Source organism: Antechinus flavipes, chromosome 5 (assembly GCF_016432865.1).
Source record: "Antechinus flavipes isolate AdamAnt ecotype Samford, QLD, Australia chromosome 5, AdamAnt_v2, whole genome shotgun sequence".
Lineage (NCBI taxonomy): Eukaryota > Metazoa > Chordata > Mammalia > Dasyuromorphia > Dasyuridae > Antechinus > Antechinus flavipes.
The window spans coordinates 221,207,849-221,227,260 of NC_067402.1; the positions used below are offsets into that span (position 1 = coordinate 221,207,849).

The window sequence follows — 19,412 nt, forward strand, 5'->3', positions numbered from 1 at the left end:
ATTAAAGCATGAGAGTACACAGCACAGATACTATCTTTGGATGCATCTATAAAGCTAGTTGGTCTTTTAAGAGGAACCTTATAAACCTTTTCTTCAAGAATCCATTGCCAATTATGTAATAGCCAGATTATATTTAATGGAGACTCGTGTGAAAAATGTGGAGCTGCAGTCAATAAAATTTGCCACCCTGGGATGGTTTCACAGCATACATTAATTTGTGCATTGTTATAAAAGTTGTATATCTTGTCAGGTCTTACCCCAGATAATTGTACTACTCACTTAATGGCCTTTAATAAAATTCTAGTCACAAGCACTGGGTAAGGAATAAGTAAGGCTTTGGTATGGTTATACTGGAAAGGTCACCCATTTTATCACACTGTCTCCTTGATGAAGGACTGCTGTGGGTGCCTCTTTTGTAGCAAAAACTGATATTTCCAAAGGTTTCTGGGTAAACTCTTTCAACCACATTGGATAAAACACTTCAACCTCTCTCAAAGCCTCTTGAGCTTCTTTTCTAAGCTGGTGTGATGAGTTTAAAGCACTGTCTCCCCTTAAAATGTCATATAGTGGTTGTAATTGATAGTAGTTAAGCCTAACACTGGATGCATCCATTGGATATCTCTTATCAGTTTCTGAAAGTCCTTTAAGGTGTTCAACTTCTCTGTTCTCAAAGAAGGTTTTTGTACTGTAAGAACCTTAAGATATACTCCATGTCCTAAATATTGAAAAGGAGCATGCCTTTGAATTTTTTCTGGGGCTATATACAATTGATAGCCCCTTAATGTTTCTCTGGTCTTTTGTAGATATGCTTCTAACATTTGTTCGTCAGGTGCACACCTCAAGATATCACCCATGCAATGTAACAACAAAGCTTTTGGAAATGCTTTTCTTACTGGAGTGAGAGTAGCAGCCACATACATTTGACAATAGTAGGGCTATTTTTCTTTCCCTGTGGCAAAACTGTCCATTCACATCTTTTATAAGGCTCAGCTAAATTAACACTGGGCACTGAAAAGGCAAATCTTTTCATATCCTTTTTACTCAGAGGGATAGAATAGAAACAATCTTTTCCCCACAGATTGATGGGGCCTTTTTTTTAACTGCAAAAGGAGTGAAAACTCTTGTTTTATCTTCAAATTTCCATCTCAAAGGGGTAGCACTAAGTTCAGCTGCTATTGATCTCCTTATGCCAGACATATAGATGTCTGCTCTAATCTTTGGTCAATGACTGGACCAACTGGCACTTCTAATGATTGTATGATCTGCACCTATATCTACAGTTTCAATACATCATGGTTGGTGTAAAAAATTAAACGGGAATTTTGGGGAAGTTTTGTTGAAGCTGCAGATGAAATCTAAAGGTCAGCAGAAGACACAGAACAAATATTTAATCCAAAATTTACAATGAGTTATTGTAAACATCCCATAAAAGAAAAAGAAATAAAAAATTCAGGAGGGAAAGTCAAAATCTTTATATAGATTTTTTTCCATTATAGGGGCACTGAATTCATAATTCCCAAGATGTGGAAGGGATAATTGTTATTGTCTCAATCAGTGGTCTTTTTCAGGATCTTTATGTACTTTATGTATGTCATTGCAGGGAAAAGTCAAAAGTGACATTAATGAAATGTTCTGCTCAGCACTTCACAAAGTAGGAGCACCTCACATCCAAGAAAAGATTATAGCCAAATGCCAAGGCCAAACCCACAAAACATCAATGGGTTAATAGTTTTAATGATAAGATTAAAGTCATTAAACTATAATTTTGTGGTCAGATTTCTAGAAATATATGGCTTAAATCTGTGATAGCCAAGTTTCCCCTTCTCTCCATCTCATCTAATATCACTCAGATGCATTAAATCAATCTCTCACATGAGGAAGTAACCTTCTATGTGCACAATAGATTCCATTTCTTACAGTCTTATCCAGAAAATTTTTATTTTCTCACTAATCTTCAGTCTTTTTCTGTCTATTGGCTGATTATCTAATGCTAGTACATTGAAGTCTGTTCTATTAACAATTGAATTATGTCTAATTTTAGAAAAGTTTCTTTTGAAAATGTAGCAAGTCTTTCTAGGCTGTGTCCCCAATTCCAGATCTCATTGGCACGTAAGTCCCAAAGGATAGTTGACAATTGTCCTATTAGAGTTCTATTACTAGGTAACTCTGAGGTGCTTGGGTTTCTAATGTTATTGTTCTCCAGGTTCCATTTGGTATTCCCTTTTCAGTACTTATCAAATCATTTGGTGTCAATTCATTTTTATAAACAAAAATTTCCTGAGATATTCTAGAAAGGACAAAAGTGCCAAAACAAACCCCCAAACACATCCAAGTGCTCTCCATCCTCAAAAGACCCTTACTTGATATTTTCATTTCCACTAGCTATCATCATTTTATGGTAAAAACCATCTACAATAGGTGACCTTTATTTTCTCTCCTCTCCTCTTCCTATATTTCCAGCATTCTTGTACCTTACTCCCCCCTTCTCTACAATTTAGTAAATGAACTATTTGGATTACTCAAACACCATACTCGAACTCCAAAATTCAGGTATTTTCCAGAACATAAAGGACAAAGGGAGCAATCATTCCCTGTGCCTAGAATTGTCTCCTTTCTAATCTCCGCCTCATTTCTTCAAGTCTTTCTTCTGTTTAAAAAAAAAAATCTTTATCTCTCTTCATGCTAGCAACTCACCTTTGAGATTACTTTGTTCAAAATGTATCTGTCATCCAAGTTTAAATAGGAGTTGTTTGTCTTTATTTATTTTTAAGAGTTAGAAAATGAATTCTTAACATTAAAGGCATTATCACATTGAATCCATTGAACAATAAGCTAGAAGTTTACCTAATGTCTCCCTTGAAAATGATGGAATCGGGGGGAGGAGATGGCTCAGTGGGTAGAGCACCAGCCCTGAAGTCAGGAGGATCTGAGTTCAAATCCAGCCTCAGACACTTAACAATTCCTGGTGGTATGACCATGGGCAAGTCACTTAACCCCAACTGCCTCAGCAAAAGCAAAAAGAAGAAGAGAAACAAACAGAAAGGTCGTCGCAATGGCAATCCCAAAAGTCTCTCCTTCCCCTAAAATTAAAAAAAAAAGAAAGAAAATGATGGAATCTAGAAGCAGAGAATCAGTGACAAGAAACCTTAATAGATTTTATTTTATTAATGTAGATATTAACATTTTAGATGAAGATAGCATTCCATCCAAAGTTTCTCATCCTATTTCATTTTTGTTCATGTTCTATCAAAAACTCTCCAAAAAACATCTTTCCAAAAAATGTCTTTTTTTAAACATTTTAAGAGCAGCACTATAGTATCCAGGCTGTCCTCTTTCTTATGTGCTGGACCTAACCTTTTTTTCTGATCTTCCATTTTGCCAGGCAAATGGTATTTGGCTCTTGAAAGCAATGTCAATATATAAACTCTGCCAAGTTCTTGCCAACATGGAAAATTTTGTTTTCTGTCTTCCAAGGTTTACTCTGTCAAAGAAGAGAGAAGCTCATTCCCAAAAATCTGATTATCAGCTTTAGTCATAGCAATTTATGAAAAAGCCACAGGAACAAAGAATGGTCTTGGTAGAGAAAACTTCCTATTGAGGAATCTCCTAATGAAGGACAGAATCTGATAGTCTTAAGCAGATAACAAGATTCTTCTTAGGTTATTCAACTTTGGAGAGTCACACTCTTAATATGTGTTAATGATAAACCTTAAATCCAGATTTTTCTGGCTTTAAAGTCAAGAAATACTTTTAGTCATATGCCAAAATACCTTTCAATAACTATCTAATCCATCAAATATTTATTTAGAGCCTTCAGTGTTTCAGGTACTGTGCTAAGAAGGAAATACAGGTAATAAAAAAGAAAATGAATCCCTACCCTCAAGAAGCTTTCAACCTAAAAGCAGACAATAACTGAAGGAAATAATGAAAAAAACTAGGCCAATATCTATGTAAACATGTAAGGAGACCCAAGAATAACCATTAAAATAATTATTCAATAATAAAACAATAAAACCTTGGAAAACTGTATAACTTTGTAATTCTGGTAGTGGGTTAATGTCATTTACCTGTAGTATTTGGTAATAAAGATCCCTTAAAATATTATTTCTTTGGGTTGTGCTAGTCACTTGAGGTGTAAGATGCTATAATATCTCTACCCCTGTTCCCACAATCTCAGCAGTTTCATTACTGCTGAGGACACTTCTTTCCATCTTTTGAACTTGAGGTTTTTTGCCAAGGTTGCTTTTGTGAAATCATGCAAGAAAATGACTTTGTGGCAACATGGGAGATGAAGACCTGTTTGCTTTGTCCTTGTTGTTATAACCTGTACCAATAATGGGTTGCAAAGTAGCCCAGTGGATAAAGCGCTGGTCTTAGAATCAGGAAGATTCACTTGTATGACTTCAAACCACATCTCAGATATTTATAAACTGTATGACGCTGGGCAATTCACTTAACCTTGTTTACCTCAGCTCCTCATCTTTAAACTGAGCTGGAGAAGAAAATGGTAAATCATTCTATCCCTGCTAAGAAAACTTCAAGTAGGATCAGGTAGAATCAGATATTACTGCAACAACTCAATACAACAAAAAGAGTTAATAATGTTCTTCTAAACCTTAGATACAAGGATTAATGGACAGGTGAGTGTTAATGTACAAATGCTTTTAAAAAAGTGATGGGGATGGAAAAATAATGCTGGTTGGATCAGAGAAGTATCCCAGAATATCAGAAAGAGCAATGGATTTAATGTTACGTGATCAAGATCCAAGTCATAGCCCTACTACTGGATTGTCATTTCTGTTCTCTGGGGCTAAATTTTCTGAGTGAAAATGTGGCTTCAAAAGCTTATTAATTGTATAACACTGGGCAAGTCACTTCATTTTTATTTGCCTCAGTTTCCTCATTGTAAAATGGGAATAATAATAACATCTACTTTCCAGCGTTGTTGAGAGGGTCAAATGAAGTAATATTTCTAAAAGTACTTAGGACAGTGACCAGAACATAGTAGGCACTTAATAAATGGTTATTTATTCCTCTTTCCTTCCCTAGTGAAATATTAATGAGATTTTAGTATAAAATAAATCATACAGATTCTAGATTTAAGATAAAAAGGCTCCTGAAAGGCCATTACGTTTGATTCCCTCTTTTTACAGGTGAGAAAATCCAGGTATATTTGCAGGTAAATTTCCCCTCTTCTTGCCTTTTAGGACTTTGAGATGTAAAACCCTTCTTTTTACATTTTTTCCTTTGCTGCTATTAAGTGTAATTTTGATTTTAATATCTTTCTTTGGGACACATGCTTCCTTCTTTTTATTCTAATGATTTATTCATTTTTTTTTTTCTAAAATGAAACTATTTAAGTAATTTATTTCCTTTTCTATTAATCTGGGCAATTTATGTTTTGCAAATATTCATCCATTTTGGTTAGATTATCAGACTTGCTGCCATATACTTGAACAAAATAGCTCCCAATTATTTAATTTATTTTTCATTGGTGGTAAGTTCATCTTGTTCATTTTTGACATTGATGATTTGGTTTTTTCCTTTCCTTTTTCTAATCAAATTAACCAAAGGTGAATCTATTTTGTTTTTGTTTTTTTTGTTTTTTTGTTTTTTCATAAAACCAATACTTAGTTTTATTTAATAATTCAATAGTTTTCTATGTTTCAATTTTATTAATCTCTCCTTGGAGTTTGAGAATTTCTAATTTGGTATTTAATTAGTGGTTTTTAATTTGTTCTTTTTCTAGCTTTTTTAGTTACCTAATTCATTGATCTGCTCTTTTTCTATTTTATTTATGTAGCTATTTAGAGATCTAAAATATCCCCTAAGAACTGTATTGGCTCCATCCCATAGGTTTTAATATGTTGTTTCATTATTGTCAATCTCTTGTATAAATTATGGTTTGTTCTGTGATTTGTTTTTTGACCCACTCATTATTTAGAATTGTATTATTTAATGTCCAATTGCTATTTAGTCTACCTTTCCCTGACCTTCATTGAATACAGTTTTTATTACATTGTGGTCTGAAAAGGAATCATTTACTATTGCTGCCTTTCTGCATTTAATTGTGAGGTTTTTATGCCCTAATACATGGGTTAATTTTTGTGCAGGTACCATGTGTTGCTGAGCAAAAGGTATATTCCTTTCTGTCTCTATTCATTTTTCTCCATAGGTCTATCATATCTAGATTTTCTAGGAATCTATTAACATCCCTAGTTTTGTTGTTGTTGTTTATTTTGTGTTTAGATTTGTGTGATTCTGAGAGGGGAAGATTGAAGTCCCCTACTACTATAGTTTGCTGGCTATTTCTTTCTGTAACTGGTTTAATACCTTCTATGGGAATCTGTATGCTCTACCTCTTAGTGCATACACATTTAGTATCATTAATACTTTATTGTTTAGAGTACCCTTTATCAAGATGTGCTTTCCTTCCTTATCTCTTCTAATACTTTACTTTTATTCTAAATGATTTGTACATAGAATCTAAAATGAGATCTGTGTTTAAAGTTTTGTTTTATATAAGGTATAAAAAGAAAATGTTTCAGGTCTCAGGACACATCTTGAAGCCATGTAAGAGATGAAACCCCAAGCTTCAAATATAAATCAGTGTAGTATGAACTTATTTATCAATAAGTTCTAACTTTGACTTAGTCACTAACATATTCATCAATATAATATGAATATTTATATGATTACATATCTTAGTAATGTTCATATTGTACAGTAATAGCAAATTTGCTTAGTAAGGAGTAGAAAAATAATATTCTAAATGAACAAGATGAACAAATACAAATTCCTACTCTTATTCCATCCATGAAACTTTCTGGAAAAAAAGTGATTCTACACCAAGACATTACCATTTTTGACGTTAATATTTAATATCAGCACATCTGAATTCACCAAGTTAGAAAATAATATTTTAAATAATAGATGCATAAAATTGTTTCTAAATGTTATTTAGTATATACATTATTTATTTAGACATAAACTATGAGGCATAAATTTTAGATGCTTACAAATGTATTAAAGTAGAAATTGCATATTGGTTGTAAATTCTCATGAATTTGCACTATAGCTTTTGATATGGTCAATCAAATAAGCAAGCATATATTAAATGCCTACTATGTGTGTGATACTAAAACTTTTAAATTTTTTTAAAAAATAGTCTCTTCCATACAAGAGCTCATAGTCTCATGGAAAAGGGAAAATGAACATTTGTATGTACATTCAAAACATTTATAGGCATATGCAGCAAATATATATATAAAAATTTAGAGGCAAATACCATAAAAATGTTAACATAGGCATGTAGATCAAAAATAAATATAAAGCAACTATAAGGTATCTTGATGGGGAAGGAAGTAGCAAGTGGGGTACCAGAAAAGGCCCTGTGTAGAATGTGGCACATCAAATAAGCCTAAATAAAGCTAGAAATTTAAAAGACAGAGGTGATGAAGGAGAACATTTTGGTCATAGAGACAGCTAATGAAAAAAGTATGGAAATGTGAACTAGGGTGTGATAAATGAGAAAAAGCAAGTAAGACAATATTCCTGGACTGTTGAACCCACAGAGGAAAGTAATATAAAGAATATTGTGTAAAGATAGGATGGAGCCAAGTTGTAAAGAGCTCTAAATGCCAAGCAATTGGATCTTTTTGGCCAATCTGTTTTATTGTGAATTTAATAGAGAACCATTAACATTCATTGAATGCAATTGTGACAGTCAGATTTCTCCTTTAGGAAAATCTTTAGTATTTGTCTAGAAGAGAGATTGAAGAGAGAAGCTTAGGTCATGGAGACAAGTAGGAAACAATCACAACACCTGAAGTAATGGATAGTAAGGGCCTGGAGTATGTTGGTGGAAAGAAGAGAGCAATTCTGTGTTCCTACTGAAAAATTTTGGTCACAATCAAGAAAGATGCTATTTTTGCAGAACGTTCTGTTTATTTTTCCATGCACATGCAGTCTATTTATATTCTAAAAAAAAATTCTATTTTGCCAAAGAGTTTACTTTTAAAGATGCCTTTAATAATAATAATAATAACAAATAACTTTTAATGAGTTGATGTTTGCAAAATGCTCTACATGTTATCTTATTTGATCCTTGTAGTAGCCCAGTGAAGTTAAAGCAATTATTACTGCTCTTTTATAAATGAAAAAAATTAAAAGTAATGGAGATAGGGTCACTAGGTAAGGGTGACAGAACTCATAGTGTCTGGAACAAGATTTTAACTCAAGTATTTGAAGCCAATGTCCAGAATTATTTCACTGTGGCACTAAGATGCTTCCTTTAGTGTCTCTCCATGAAATTTTAAAGAATAAAAATTTAATTCACATACAATTTTCCACAAAGTATATATGCACAAAATAGAAAATAAAAGTGATTGTGTTCTTTGGGAACCTATTTATACACAAAGATACATACACACACATGCATGCACGCACGCACACATGCAGAGTCCCTGCAAACTAAAAAGCAAACAAGCAAAAAAATCACAATATTTATGCTCTTTCTTTGATCATGGCTTTCAAGTTATCTAAATTATTTATTTTATTTGATCTATTTTCTAAGTCAATTGTTTTCTCATGAGGTATTTCACATTTTCTTGTTGTCTCATAGTGTCATTAGCTTCCTCTTGCCAATCCTAATTTTTAGGGAATTGTTTTATTTTTACTGAAAATTTGTTCTTCTTTTTTCTATTTGGCCAATTTTGCTTTTTAAGCTCTTTTTCTTCAATGAATTTTTGTTCCTGTTTTACCATTATACCAATTCTGTTTTTCAAGGTGTTATTTTCTTTAATGTTTTTTGTAAATTGTTTTTACCAACCTATTAATTCCCTTTTCATAATAGCTTGATTCCTTCCCTAATTATTCTTCTATTACTCTTTTCCTTAAGATATTCTAAGAGTTTTATCAGGCTTGGGTACAATTAGCATTTCTCTTTGAGCTTTTACTTGCTGTTTTCAAGTTGTTGTCTTCTAAATTTGCTTTCCTTCATCCACTAATACTTCTCTTTCCCTTGAAATTGCAACACTCCTGCCTCTTCGTGACTAATTACAAGCTTTCCTCTCTGCACTACAATTCTGACCTAGAACTGCTTATTGATAAAAGAATTTCCAAACAGCACTAACAATACCCAGTGCCAGCAAAGGGTCCCTTTTATCTTTTTATTATCAGCTGTTCAATTCTCTTACAGTTTCTTTCCACAGAGCTCCTGAAACTGCTACACCTACTGCCAATGCCACATGAACCTGCTTCTATTTCCACCACTGCTGCTTTTTCTGCACCACTCCCACTAGACTTTTCCTAATGAAATTCTAAAATGTCTCAATTGGACATTTTGTTGTCTCTGCCAGTATAAAATTTGATTCCAGGAGTTGTTTTAAAGTTGTTTGGATGGGAATGTTGGGAGAATTTGGTGAGAAGTTATCCTGTAATCCACCATGTTGATTCTGTCCTGAAATTTCATTTTCTTCAAAATGCATTCTGGACAAAGATAGTGACAGTTTCAATGATATATTTAATTATTATTTTAGCATAATCACATTATTTTATAATTATATATTGTAATTTAAGCTGCCACAATATTCATCTACAATGTTTTATGAAAAAATAAATTTCAAATTATGATGATAAGAAGGTAGTATACTTACTAGTTTTTATGGCATCAAAAATTGTAGCTTGAATGCACAGTACTGAAGCTGTTTTGAAGCAGAAGAAAGTGATTAAAATGGCATGAAATAATTTAACAAAGTAAAATTTTGAAAGGTAACAGATTATCTGGAATTTTTTTCCAACAATTTTTCTTCATGATTTTTGCTACTTATGTCAACATATACCCTTATAATTTTTGATAGCAAACATAATCTTTTGGATCATATCTTTGAAGGCTTGTTTCACTTGCTGGTTTCTTAGGGTATAAATGAAGGGATTCAGCAAAGGGGCAACTGAGGTATTGAGCACAGCTATTCCTTTGCTTAATGCCACCCTTTCATTTGCAGAGGGCTTGATGTACATGAAGATGCAGCTTCCATAAGAAATTGAGACAACAATCATGTGAGAAGAACAGGTGGAAAAAGCCTTTGTTCTCTGCTGAGCAGAGGGGAATTTCAGAATTGTCCTAATGATGTATGTATAGGAGAGAATCACTAGGACCAATGTGACCATTAATGTTACCACAGCTAGGGTAAAAGACATTAGCTCTAAAAAATGTGTGTCTGAGCAAGAGATTTGCAGGATGGGAGAAGAGTCACAGATGAAATGATCAATGACATTGGAAGCACAGAATTCTAGTTTAAGTCCCATGATCAGTGGTGGAAAGATAATAAGAAAGCTGGTTATCCAAGAACTGAGTACAAGCTGATAACAAACTCGGTTGCTCATGATGGTTGTGTAGTGCAGAGGTTTGCAAATGGCAACATAGCGATCATAGGACATGGCAGCCAGAAGATAAAATTCAGTCACCCCCAAGAAGATGAAAAAAAACAATTGAATCAAGCAGCCCACATAAGAAATGGTTTTATCCTTGGTTATGATGCTGACCAAAAATCTTGGAATACATACAGTTGTGAATAAGATTTCTAGGAATGAGAAATTCCTCAGGAAGAAATACATTGGAGTTTTAAGGCGAGAATCCAGCAAGGTGAGAGTAATGATAGTTATGTTTCCACTAATGCTTAACATGTAGGTCAAAAACAGAAAAATGAAAATTAAAACCAGGAACAGTGGGTCATCTGTCAGCCCTAGTAGGATGAACTCGGTGAGTGTTGTATAGTTATTCATTGACATCTTCTGAGTTCTTCCAATGCTTCAGAAGAAAAGAGAACAAAAATCAGAATGAACAAGTAATAACTTTTAACTTCAAGGTTTATATATTAAGATGCAAGTGTGAGTTCAGATCTACAGGAAATTATGGCCACCATCCCTCTTCTTCACTGCTACTTAACACATCATTGAACAAAACTGAAATAAATCTCTCAACTATGATGACCAGTGCACTACAAAATTTTTATCTAATTTCAACCAGACCATCATTATATAAAACAATTGTTGTCCTCTTTCCCTAATTGGATCTCTATCTCACTCTCCAAAATGGATAGTATCATGGATAGAGAGCTGGACCTAAAGTCAGGACACTTTAAGTTTGAATAAAGCCACATAAATTTAATGGCTGTTGACCCTGGGCAAGTCACTTAATCTCTGTCTGCCTGTCTGTCTTCAGGCTGTGCAATAACTGTATTTGCTCACCTAGAAAATGGGGTTAATGATAGTATCTACCTCCAAAGGTGGTTGTAAGGATCAAAATAGATATTTGTCAAGTGCTTACAAAAGTGTGTGCCATATGGTAAATGCTTAATACCCTAACCCTCACTCTCTAACCTTGCTTATTCCTCTTCCCTTCCTCCCTTTCTTAAATTCCTGCTTCCAAACTCAATATTCAGTTGAAATCTCTGTCTTTAAAATTACCAGTAATGTTCTAAATGTCATTTTAAGGGCTTCTTCTTGCTCTCTCTGAAACATTTGACCTCTAATTTTTGTATTTCTCCTCCCAAAAGATTTCTCTTTTCCTGTTTTTCATGATATTGCATTCTTCTGGTTCTACCTAATTACTCCTTGGTCTCCTTTGCTGATTCATTAAGTATATTTTGCCTTCTAATCATGTGAGTCCTCTTTTCTTGTCTCTCTTACATTCTCAATGATTTCATTAGCTCCCATAAGTCTAATTATCTTGTCTATGAAGGAAACTTCAAAGAAGAAGAAAGAAAAAGAAAAACAAATCCAATTTTTACTAAATACATATATTCAGGAAAAATACAGATCGACAGATGAAGCTGTCCTGGCTCCTCCTTATGGAAAAGCGTCTGAATCAATGCAGAATCCACAAGAAAATAAAAACACCATCAAGTCCAAAGAATTATTTTAGTTTGTACAGTATTTACTACAAAGTGGACCTTAGTATATTTAACTATCTTCATACTGGCTCTTCATAACTAAGGAGTAATAATTATATTAATATATAGTATTTGGATAACATTTCTTATGTATTAAAAATTCAGCTAAATACTTTGCAATTTTAAATTACCAGTGCCAATTAGCTCAATTCCTTAGATTCCAAAGTGTGGAGAAAATGAATAAGAATTCTCCCTTTTGGGTTAGTCTTGGCCTGGCTATGGCGAGAATCAAATAATTTTTTTTTATCCCTAATAGTAAATTACTCAGTTCTAATCACTAAAACTCTCAAGTACATTACATAGGCACACTCCAAACAAAGAAAATGAAAATAAAAAATCAATCATAGTAAAAATTGCTAGCACTCTAAAAATTAGAACTGTAATGGTGTGGGAAAAACAAATAAACAAACAAACAAAACAACAAGCAAATTTTGTTTGAAGGAGATGGTGAAATTGGAGAGCCATTGAAAAAAGGTGCTAGAAAAATGGTGACCAAGAATAGAAAGCCAGCTACCAAAATTAGAGGGAATAAAAGGACATCTGTTTTTCAATACAGCTGGAGAATTATTTCTACATGCAGGATTATAGGTTCTAGAGTACTCTTCTTTTTTTGCAAGCTGAGAGGCCACTTGTATATTTCCCAGTCTAGGCTATTCTCATTTAGGTATGCACTTATATGAAAGTGAATACAAATCTCATAGTCCACAGTGGAAAGATCACCAAATTTCTCCAGGGGTCATATTCACTCTCTTATTCTTACCCTAGCATGAGAGGGACAAAGACATCAATTGGTCCACACATTCCCCCATCTCTTAACTTCCTTCTCAAAGCTCAGCAGAATTACTGTATTTCCCCTTTGCTTATCATGATTCACTATCCTTCACCTGCCAACCCTTTCTACATTTTTAGGATGAAAACCCAAACCAAGTTAAAAAGATAGTGGTGACAGTAAATCTAGGATCAAGGGGAATATCCTACATTGGTCTCAAGAATAAAGTAGATTCAGGAATTGTTTGCAGTAACAGGTCTGAAATTATCAATGTAACCAGTCTAGATATGAACAAGCTTTTTCTGAGATTGTGTGGTTTTTGTAAACAATAATGCACTTTCACTATTGTCATCCATCTTATTGTTCTAATAATCGACATTAACAAATAATTAAAAACAAGAGAATCATTATTTTGACTTATTTGCTACTAAGGATATACACTATTTTTTATTAAGGAAATCAGACCATTTAACAAAAACAAGGGTCAATATCCCAAAACTAGGCTTTGGGAGGGCGGGGAGTAAAACAAAATAACATCTCAAAATTTAATTTGATCTCTTGTCAAGAAAGTAATAAATGAAATGAAAACATCAGATGATATAGTCCTTAGTACTGAAATTTGAAAAAGTAGTCCCACAATCAGATGAAATGAAGGACATATAGCCATAAAGAAGAAATCTATCCAAAGAATCCCTCCATTCAGTAGCAAAAGCATCTGGATGCTGGTGAACTTTAAGTATGTAAACAATTGTTCATTATTGACAAAGATTCTTCAATTATCCTGCCCCCAAAAGTGGATTCCCTTAATAGCCTAACCATGAAATTCCAAATTCCCAAAGATTCAATGAGGTCCCCACCAACACTCTCCACATGAGGATTTTACCCATCATGGTTTCAGTATATGGTGGGCTGGTGTAAGAAATTAATTGAGAATTTTGGGGGAGCTTTGCAAAGCTGCAGATGACATATGAAGCCCAGCAGCTGATACAGAACAAAACTATGAAAACTATGAACAAAAACAATAAAAATTTTACAGTAAGGAATTGTAAACACAACACAAAAGATAAAGAAAACATTCAGACTTCTCTGGTTCAAAGGAAGGGCCAAAAATGTTAGGCATTTTTCCAGATTCACACTCCTAATTCCCACAATGTGGAAAGGAAACTTTACTTGTTCTCTCCCCTTTGCACAGGGAAACCTTACATACCATAAAAGTTATGTAAAGTTTTGTATTTTTACACCTCTTATATTCTTCAAAGACTGACTGAAAACTGGATTGAGGAAAGTGGAAGACCAGTGATGAATATCACAGCTGATGGAGCTATTCTCACACCCAGCACTAAGGCACGATGAACCAAATCGGGATCAAAACTGCATCATTCTTCAACATAAGCCCTCCCCTACCTTCAGATGGGTCATTGGACAATTATTCAATCTGTCCTCTGACAGAGTTAATTTTGACTTATTGAATCTGACTGCAACCAATTCAACAACTGACTTCTCAATAGAAATGAGCAATAACCATGAAATGGTGAAATGAACAGTGCTCTTATCCTCTTGAAAAATGTCCCAGAGATTCTAGTAGATCAATCTTAATCTCTGAAGACTCCAAACTTATCCCATTCTGGACCTCATCCCACATCATCCACAATTCCTGCACAATCAAATAAGAGGACCTTTTGTCAGACTATCCTAATAAATGACTGGAATGTCCAATCATCCTCACCACCATTCCCAACAAGCCATGGTCTCATAATCAATCTCATTAAAATCTACTCTCTCCAACAAATTTTTAAGCTAAACACATGATGGTTTTAAGAACAAGGTTCTTATTCACTATGCCACCTAGCAGTCCAAAAAAAAGTTGGACTAGAAAAATCTTGAAATTTCCTTCCATCTTTAAGATTGTATGATTTTATTCTATGACCCTCTTCAAACTTCTATCTATGAATCTGTCTTATTTATTATATTTTTCTGCCCAGCTTTCAGGTTCTAAAATATTGACCTGAACTTTTTGCTTACTTAATTTAAAGGGGCAAGAAAACCTCAAATTAGGAGAACAAAGAATTCAGTAATGGGGCATAACTGAAATGACTGAAAAATAAAAAGTTCATCCTTCTAGGGCCTAAGGTTTCTCATGTACAAAATAAAGAAATGGACAGGATGACTTATTAATGTAAAATATTGCTTTATTGCATAACCTGATATTTTATATTGCCAGTCTTTCCTAATTCCCAGGACGTCAGGGTATCTCTGGCCACTGACCTTTGCAGTGTCAACTAATTCTACCTAGCTCATGTCCTCTGAGGCCTTCAGAGGCCTCTGGCCATGATTTCTTGAATCGTATTTTAATAACCGATAGCATGCTCAAGAACAGCCATGTGCAGACAAAGCCTTTATTATACATGCTCACATAATGCCCTGACTTGTTAATTCCCTAGTGAACACCTGGTCTGAAGACCCCATTTGTTCACTATCAAGCTCCTTACTTCTCTTAGCTATCCATCCATCTGGCTCAGCTACCTCAGGATAAAGAGAGCCACTTCCTGCTGCTTGCAGTGGGCTTAAAAAGGGTCTGTGAGGTCTCACACACACAGCCAATCAGAGAGAGAGCACAGTTTCAAAGGAAATATCTAAAAATAGAAGATGTAAAATTGAACCAACATTGAAATTCAATAGTGAAGGATCTTTCATTCTTTGACTTCTGTCAACAAAATAAAATAAATCATAAAATTAAAAGATGATCATAATAGCCATAAGATTGGTTCAGGAGAGCCAGTTAAAATACGTTATCCAACAATGCTTTCTTTTGATATCCAGATGCTTATTGCACATTCTTTTCTGATTGCCTGAAATTAATTTAAAATTTATTTTCAACTAGAAATTCTATTTTATCCATTATATTCACTCCCTGTACTTCTGGCTATGTCTCCATCTTTTCATGTATTCCCTTTAATAAAGAACTAATCAAATTCTAACTTATTCTATGTGTATCTTCAATGTTATTTCTTTCCAAGTACCATCCTTGAAACCTGGAAAAAAACACAAATCTGATGGATTTTGGTTTTTAATTTTTTTTTACTTTTATATTAAGATTATCATTAGAAAATAGGCAGAGATGATATTATTTACATATTTAGACTGATTTACACATGATATTTTTATCCAAAAAAACTTCATGTTCTTCTAATAAAACTTTATCATGATTTTCATCTTTTTATTGCTTATGTGTGCATTCATTCAATAGAATATAGGTATACATATGCATACATAAATGTAAGTATTTCTCTGTATGTACGTGTATGTATGTATGTATGAACATGTACATGTGTCTATGTGTATTAGAGAAAATATAAAATTTTTCTTCTTTTCATGATTTCAGAAAATTAATTAGATAGCATAATAAATGATGAACATACTTACTTTTCTGACAGTCCTTAATGGTTTCTTGTAATTTTGAAATGATGTAACATAGTTGGACTCTACCAAGAATTAGCTTGGTGCTTTAATTCTCTTTGCTGTTTAGCAAAGAATGATGCTTAAAATTAAGTAAGATAAGTTGTGATACTATCATTTTAAAAAATCGGTACTTCCTAGACCCAACTTTACAGCATTCTCATATACAAGACTATATTTATACCAGTATCCAAAGTCTATTCATTGTAAAGGGCTTCCAGATCACTAATTCTTGCTATTTCAAAAGCTATCTGCCAACACATCAATCTCTAACAAAAAAATTTAATATCTAGCTCACTTTAATTCTTATACTAGGAAAAAAAAATTGATCTAATTAGAAATAACCATTTCTGAAACTGTTGTTAGTTCAGTTACTTCTAAAATCTCATCAAGTAGAAAATGGGTTTGGTTCCAAATGCAAATTTGCTTTATTTGTTGATTTGCTACAGAAAGGAATTAATCCAGAAAATAACTACTAGGTCCCTGGGGTTCATTTACCAAAAAATGCTTATTAAACAATACTTTATACGTCAAAGAACAGTAATTTTCTTGGTGTGAGGAGAGAAAACAAACGTAAAGATTGTATCAAGGGATGTCTGAGAGCCATGAAACTATACAAACAGAAAGGCAATGTAGGTAGAAATATGGAGACCAGTTTCCTTTGATTTTGATTCTTCTTGTATTATCCATATAATTATTTTTCTAAAGTGGAAAAATGGGTTGGGACCTAATTACTGTGACCTCAGGGGATATAGAATCTCAGATGAGCAGTACTTACATTTTATTTATATTTTTTGCTTCTGTGGAGAAGAGAGAAAACAATTTCTAAAGGACCCTGAAGGAGAGGAGAAGTATAATATAGTTCTGAGGCTAAAATGAAAGAGACTAAATATAACAGATCAGAATTTTTTTATGTAAGATGGGGGTTCTTAAACTTTTTTGAGTAAGATACCTCATTGACTATCTGGTAAAGCCTACAGATCTTTTTTTCAGAATAGTGTTTGTGGCGTACATTCATAATTGAAGGAAATTTTATATATCAATTAGAGGTCAGTAAAAAGATAGATAGATAGATCGAGATAAGACATATACATAAATACATATATATTTTTACTTGTTTTATTGTGCTCAAGAATTCCCTGAAATAAAAATAGTATACATGCACAAAAGTTAAGAATCCTTGATGTAGGGAGATCTCATAAACAAAGCAGAGGCCAAGAAACAGTCTAGATAAGGTCCAACACTGGATAATGAGAAGACACTAGAATGGGTAAGTGGAATATCAGAAGAGACTGGAACAACAACATAAAAGAGACTCAACAGGCAGCTGCTTAATGAGCATTAGGGAAGTCCAATGATTGTCAATAGGTGGGTGCCTCTCCAGATTAATAAAGACAAGTATTAGAAGAATTTGAAGCAAAATAAGTGGTTCTGCAAAGATCTTGAAGCAGAGAATACAAATAAATGTTTGTAAACTTCTTAGCTTTCTTTGTTGATTTGTAGTGTCAACCAGATATGTTACTCTACATCTACTGCCTCATGGTATATAGTAATCAAAATTCTTTAAAATCAGAACCTATAGTTGTGCCAAATCTTGTGTGGGTGTACACAAATATATATATACTATGTAATTTTACCTGATTGTTTCAATCTTGTGCAGTAGGTGCTTTCATCTTTATTTTATAAATAACGATATAGAGACAGACTGAGGTTAAGGGATTTTCCTAGTACCACACAACTAGCAAATAGCAGAGAGAAGACTTGAAATCAGATCTTACTGACTAGAAGTCCAGTATCCTGTTTATTATGTCAATGATCTGAAGTCAGAGGACCAGGATCCAATTCTAACTCTAGTGTTTCCTATGTTTATAACTTAAACTAATCACTTAAATGCTATAGGACTCAGTTTACTCACCTGTAAAATGGTGAAATTGAACCACATAACCTTCATGGTTTCACCACCTACTAGATCTGAATATGTGCAAGACACAGTGTTAGAGAACAGAGATACAAAAAGAAAAAAAAAAGGTGGGGAGGAGGGTTCCACCATAATAGCTGCCATTTAGATAAAGCTTTCCAAAGCACTTTCTAAATATAAGCATTGAAAGTTGGATTTGTAAATTAAAACAATTTGTAATCATATGAAAAAATGCTTTAAATCAGTATTAATTTAGAAAAATGCAAACTAAGATAACTCTGAGATACTAATACATACCTATATAGCTCTTATTTAAGTTAACAAGAAAAGATAATGATAAATGTTGAAGGAGATGTGGGAAAACTGGAACATTAATGCATGTGAAGTTGTGAATTTATCCAATTATTCTGGAAAGCAATCTGGAATTATGCCCAAAGGTCTATCATACCCTTTGATCCAGCAGTATCTCTACTGGACATATATCCCAAAGAGATCATAAAAAGTACCCACATGTGCAAAAATGTTTATAGCAGCCCTTTTTGTAGTGGCAAGGAACTGGAAACTGACTGAAGGTCCATCAGTTGGGAAATGGCCGAATAAGTTATGATATATGAATATTATGAAATATTATTGTTCTATAAAAAATGACCAGCAAGATGATTTCAGAAAGGCCTGGAGAGACTTACATGAAATGTTACTAAGTGAAGTGAATAGAACCAAAAGAATATTGCACACAAGATTATATGTTGATCAATTCTGATGGAAGTGGCTCTTTTCAAGAATGAGGTAATTCAAACCAATCCCAATAGACTTTGAACAGAAAATGCCATCTGCATCCAGAAAAAGGATTGTTAGAACTGAATGTGGATCACACAACATAATTTTTTTTCACCTTTTTTGTAGTTATTTGCTTGCTTTTGTTTTTATTCCTCATTTTTTTCTTTTTAATCTGATTTGTTGTGCAGCATGATGAATGTGGAAACATGTATAGAAGAATTGTATTGGTTAACATATTGAATTACTTGCTGTCTAGGGGAGGGAATAGAAGGAGGTAGGGAGAAAAATTTGGAACACAAAGTTTTGTGTAGAAATTATCTTTGCATTTATTTTGAAAATTAAAAGGTACTGTTTTAAAAAGTTGCATCTGAACTCTTTTTCACTCTGGGTTTAATGTTCTATCTACTTCATATAACTGCCTTAAGTTTTTAAGACAAGTTTTTAAACTTAAAAAGAAAAAAAAATGAGGTGGTGTCACTATGGAAATGATGACACTGACCATATGAGTTTAAGGTATCACCAAGAAGTAACTTTAAAA

General features: G+C 33.4%; 1 protein-coding gene across 1 annotated transcript; it reads right to left on the reverse strand.

Annotated features, from left to right (window-relative positions):
* Positions 1–9,831: 9,831 nt before the first annotated feature.
* On the reverse strand, positions 9,832–10,803 carry LOC127538704 (olfactory receptor 6C75-like). The gene has a single exon (XM_051962455.1). The coding sequence runs from the start codon at positions 10,789–10,791 to the stop codon at positions 9,832–9,834; it is 960 nt and encodes a 319-aa protein (XP_051818415.1). The 5' UTR covers positions 10,792–10,803.
* Between the last annotated feature and the right edge of the window lie 8,609 nt (positions 10,804–19,412).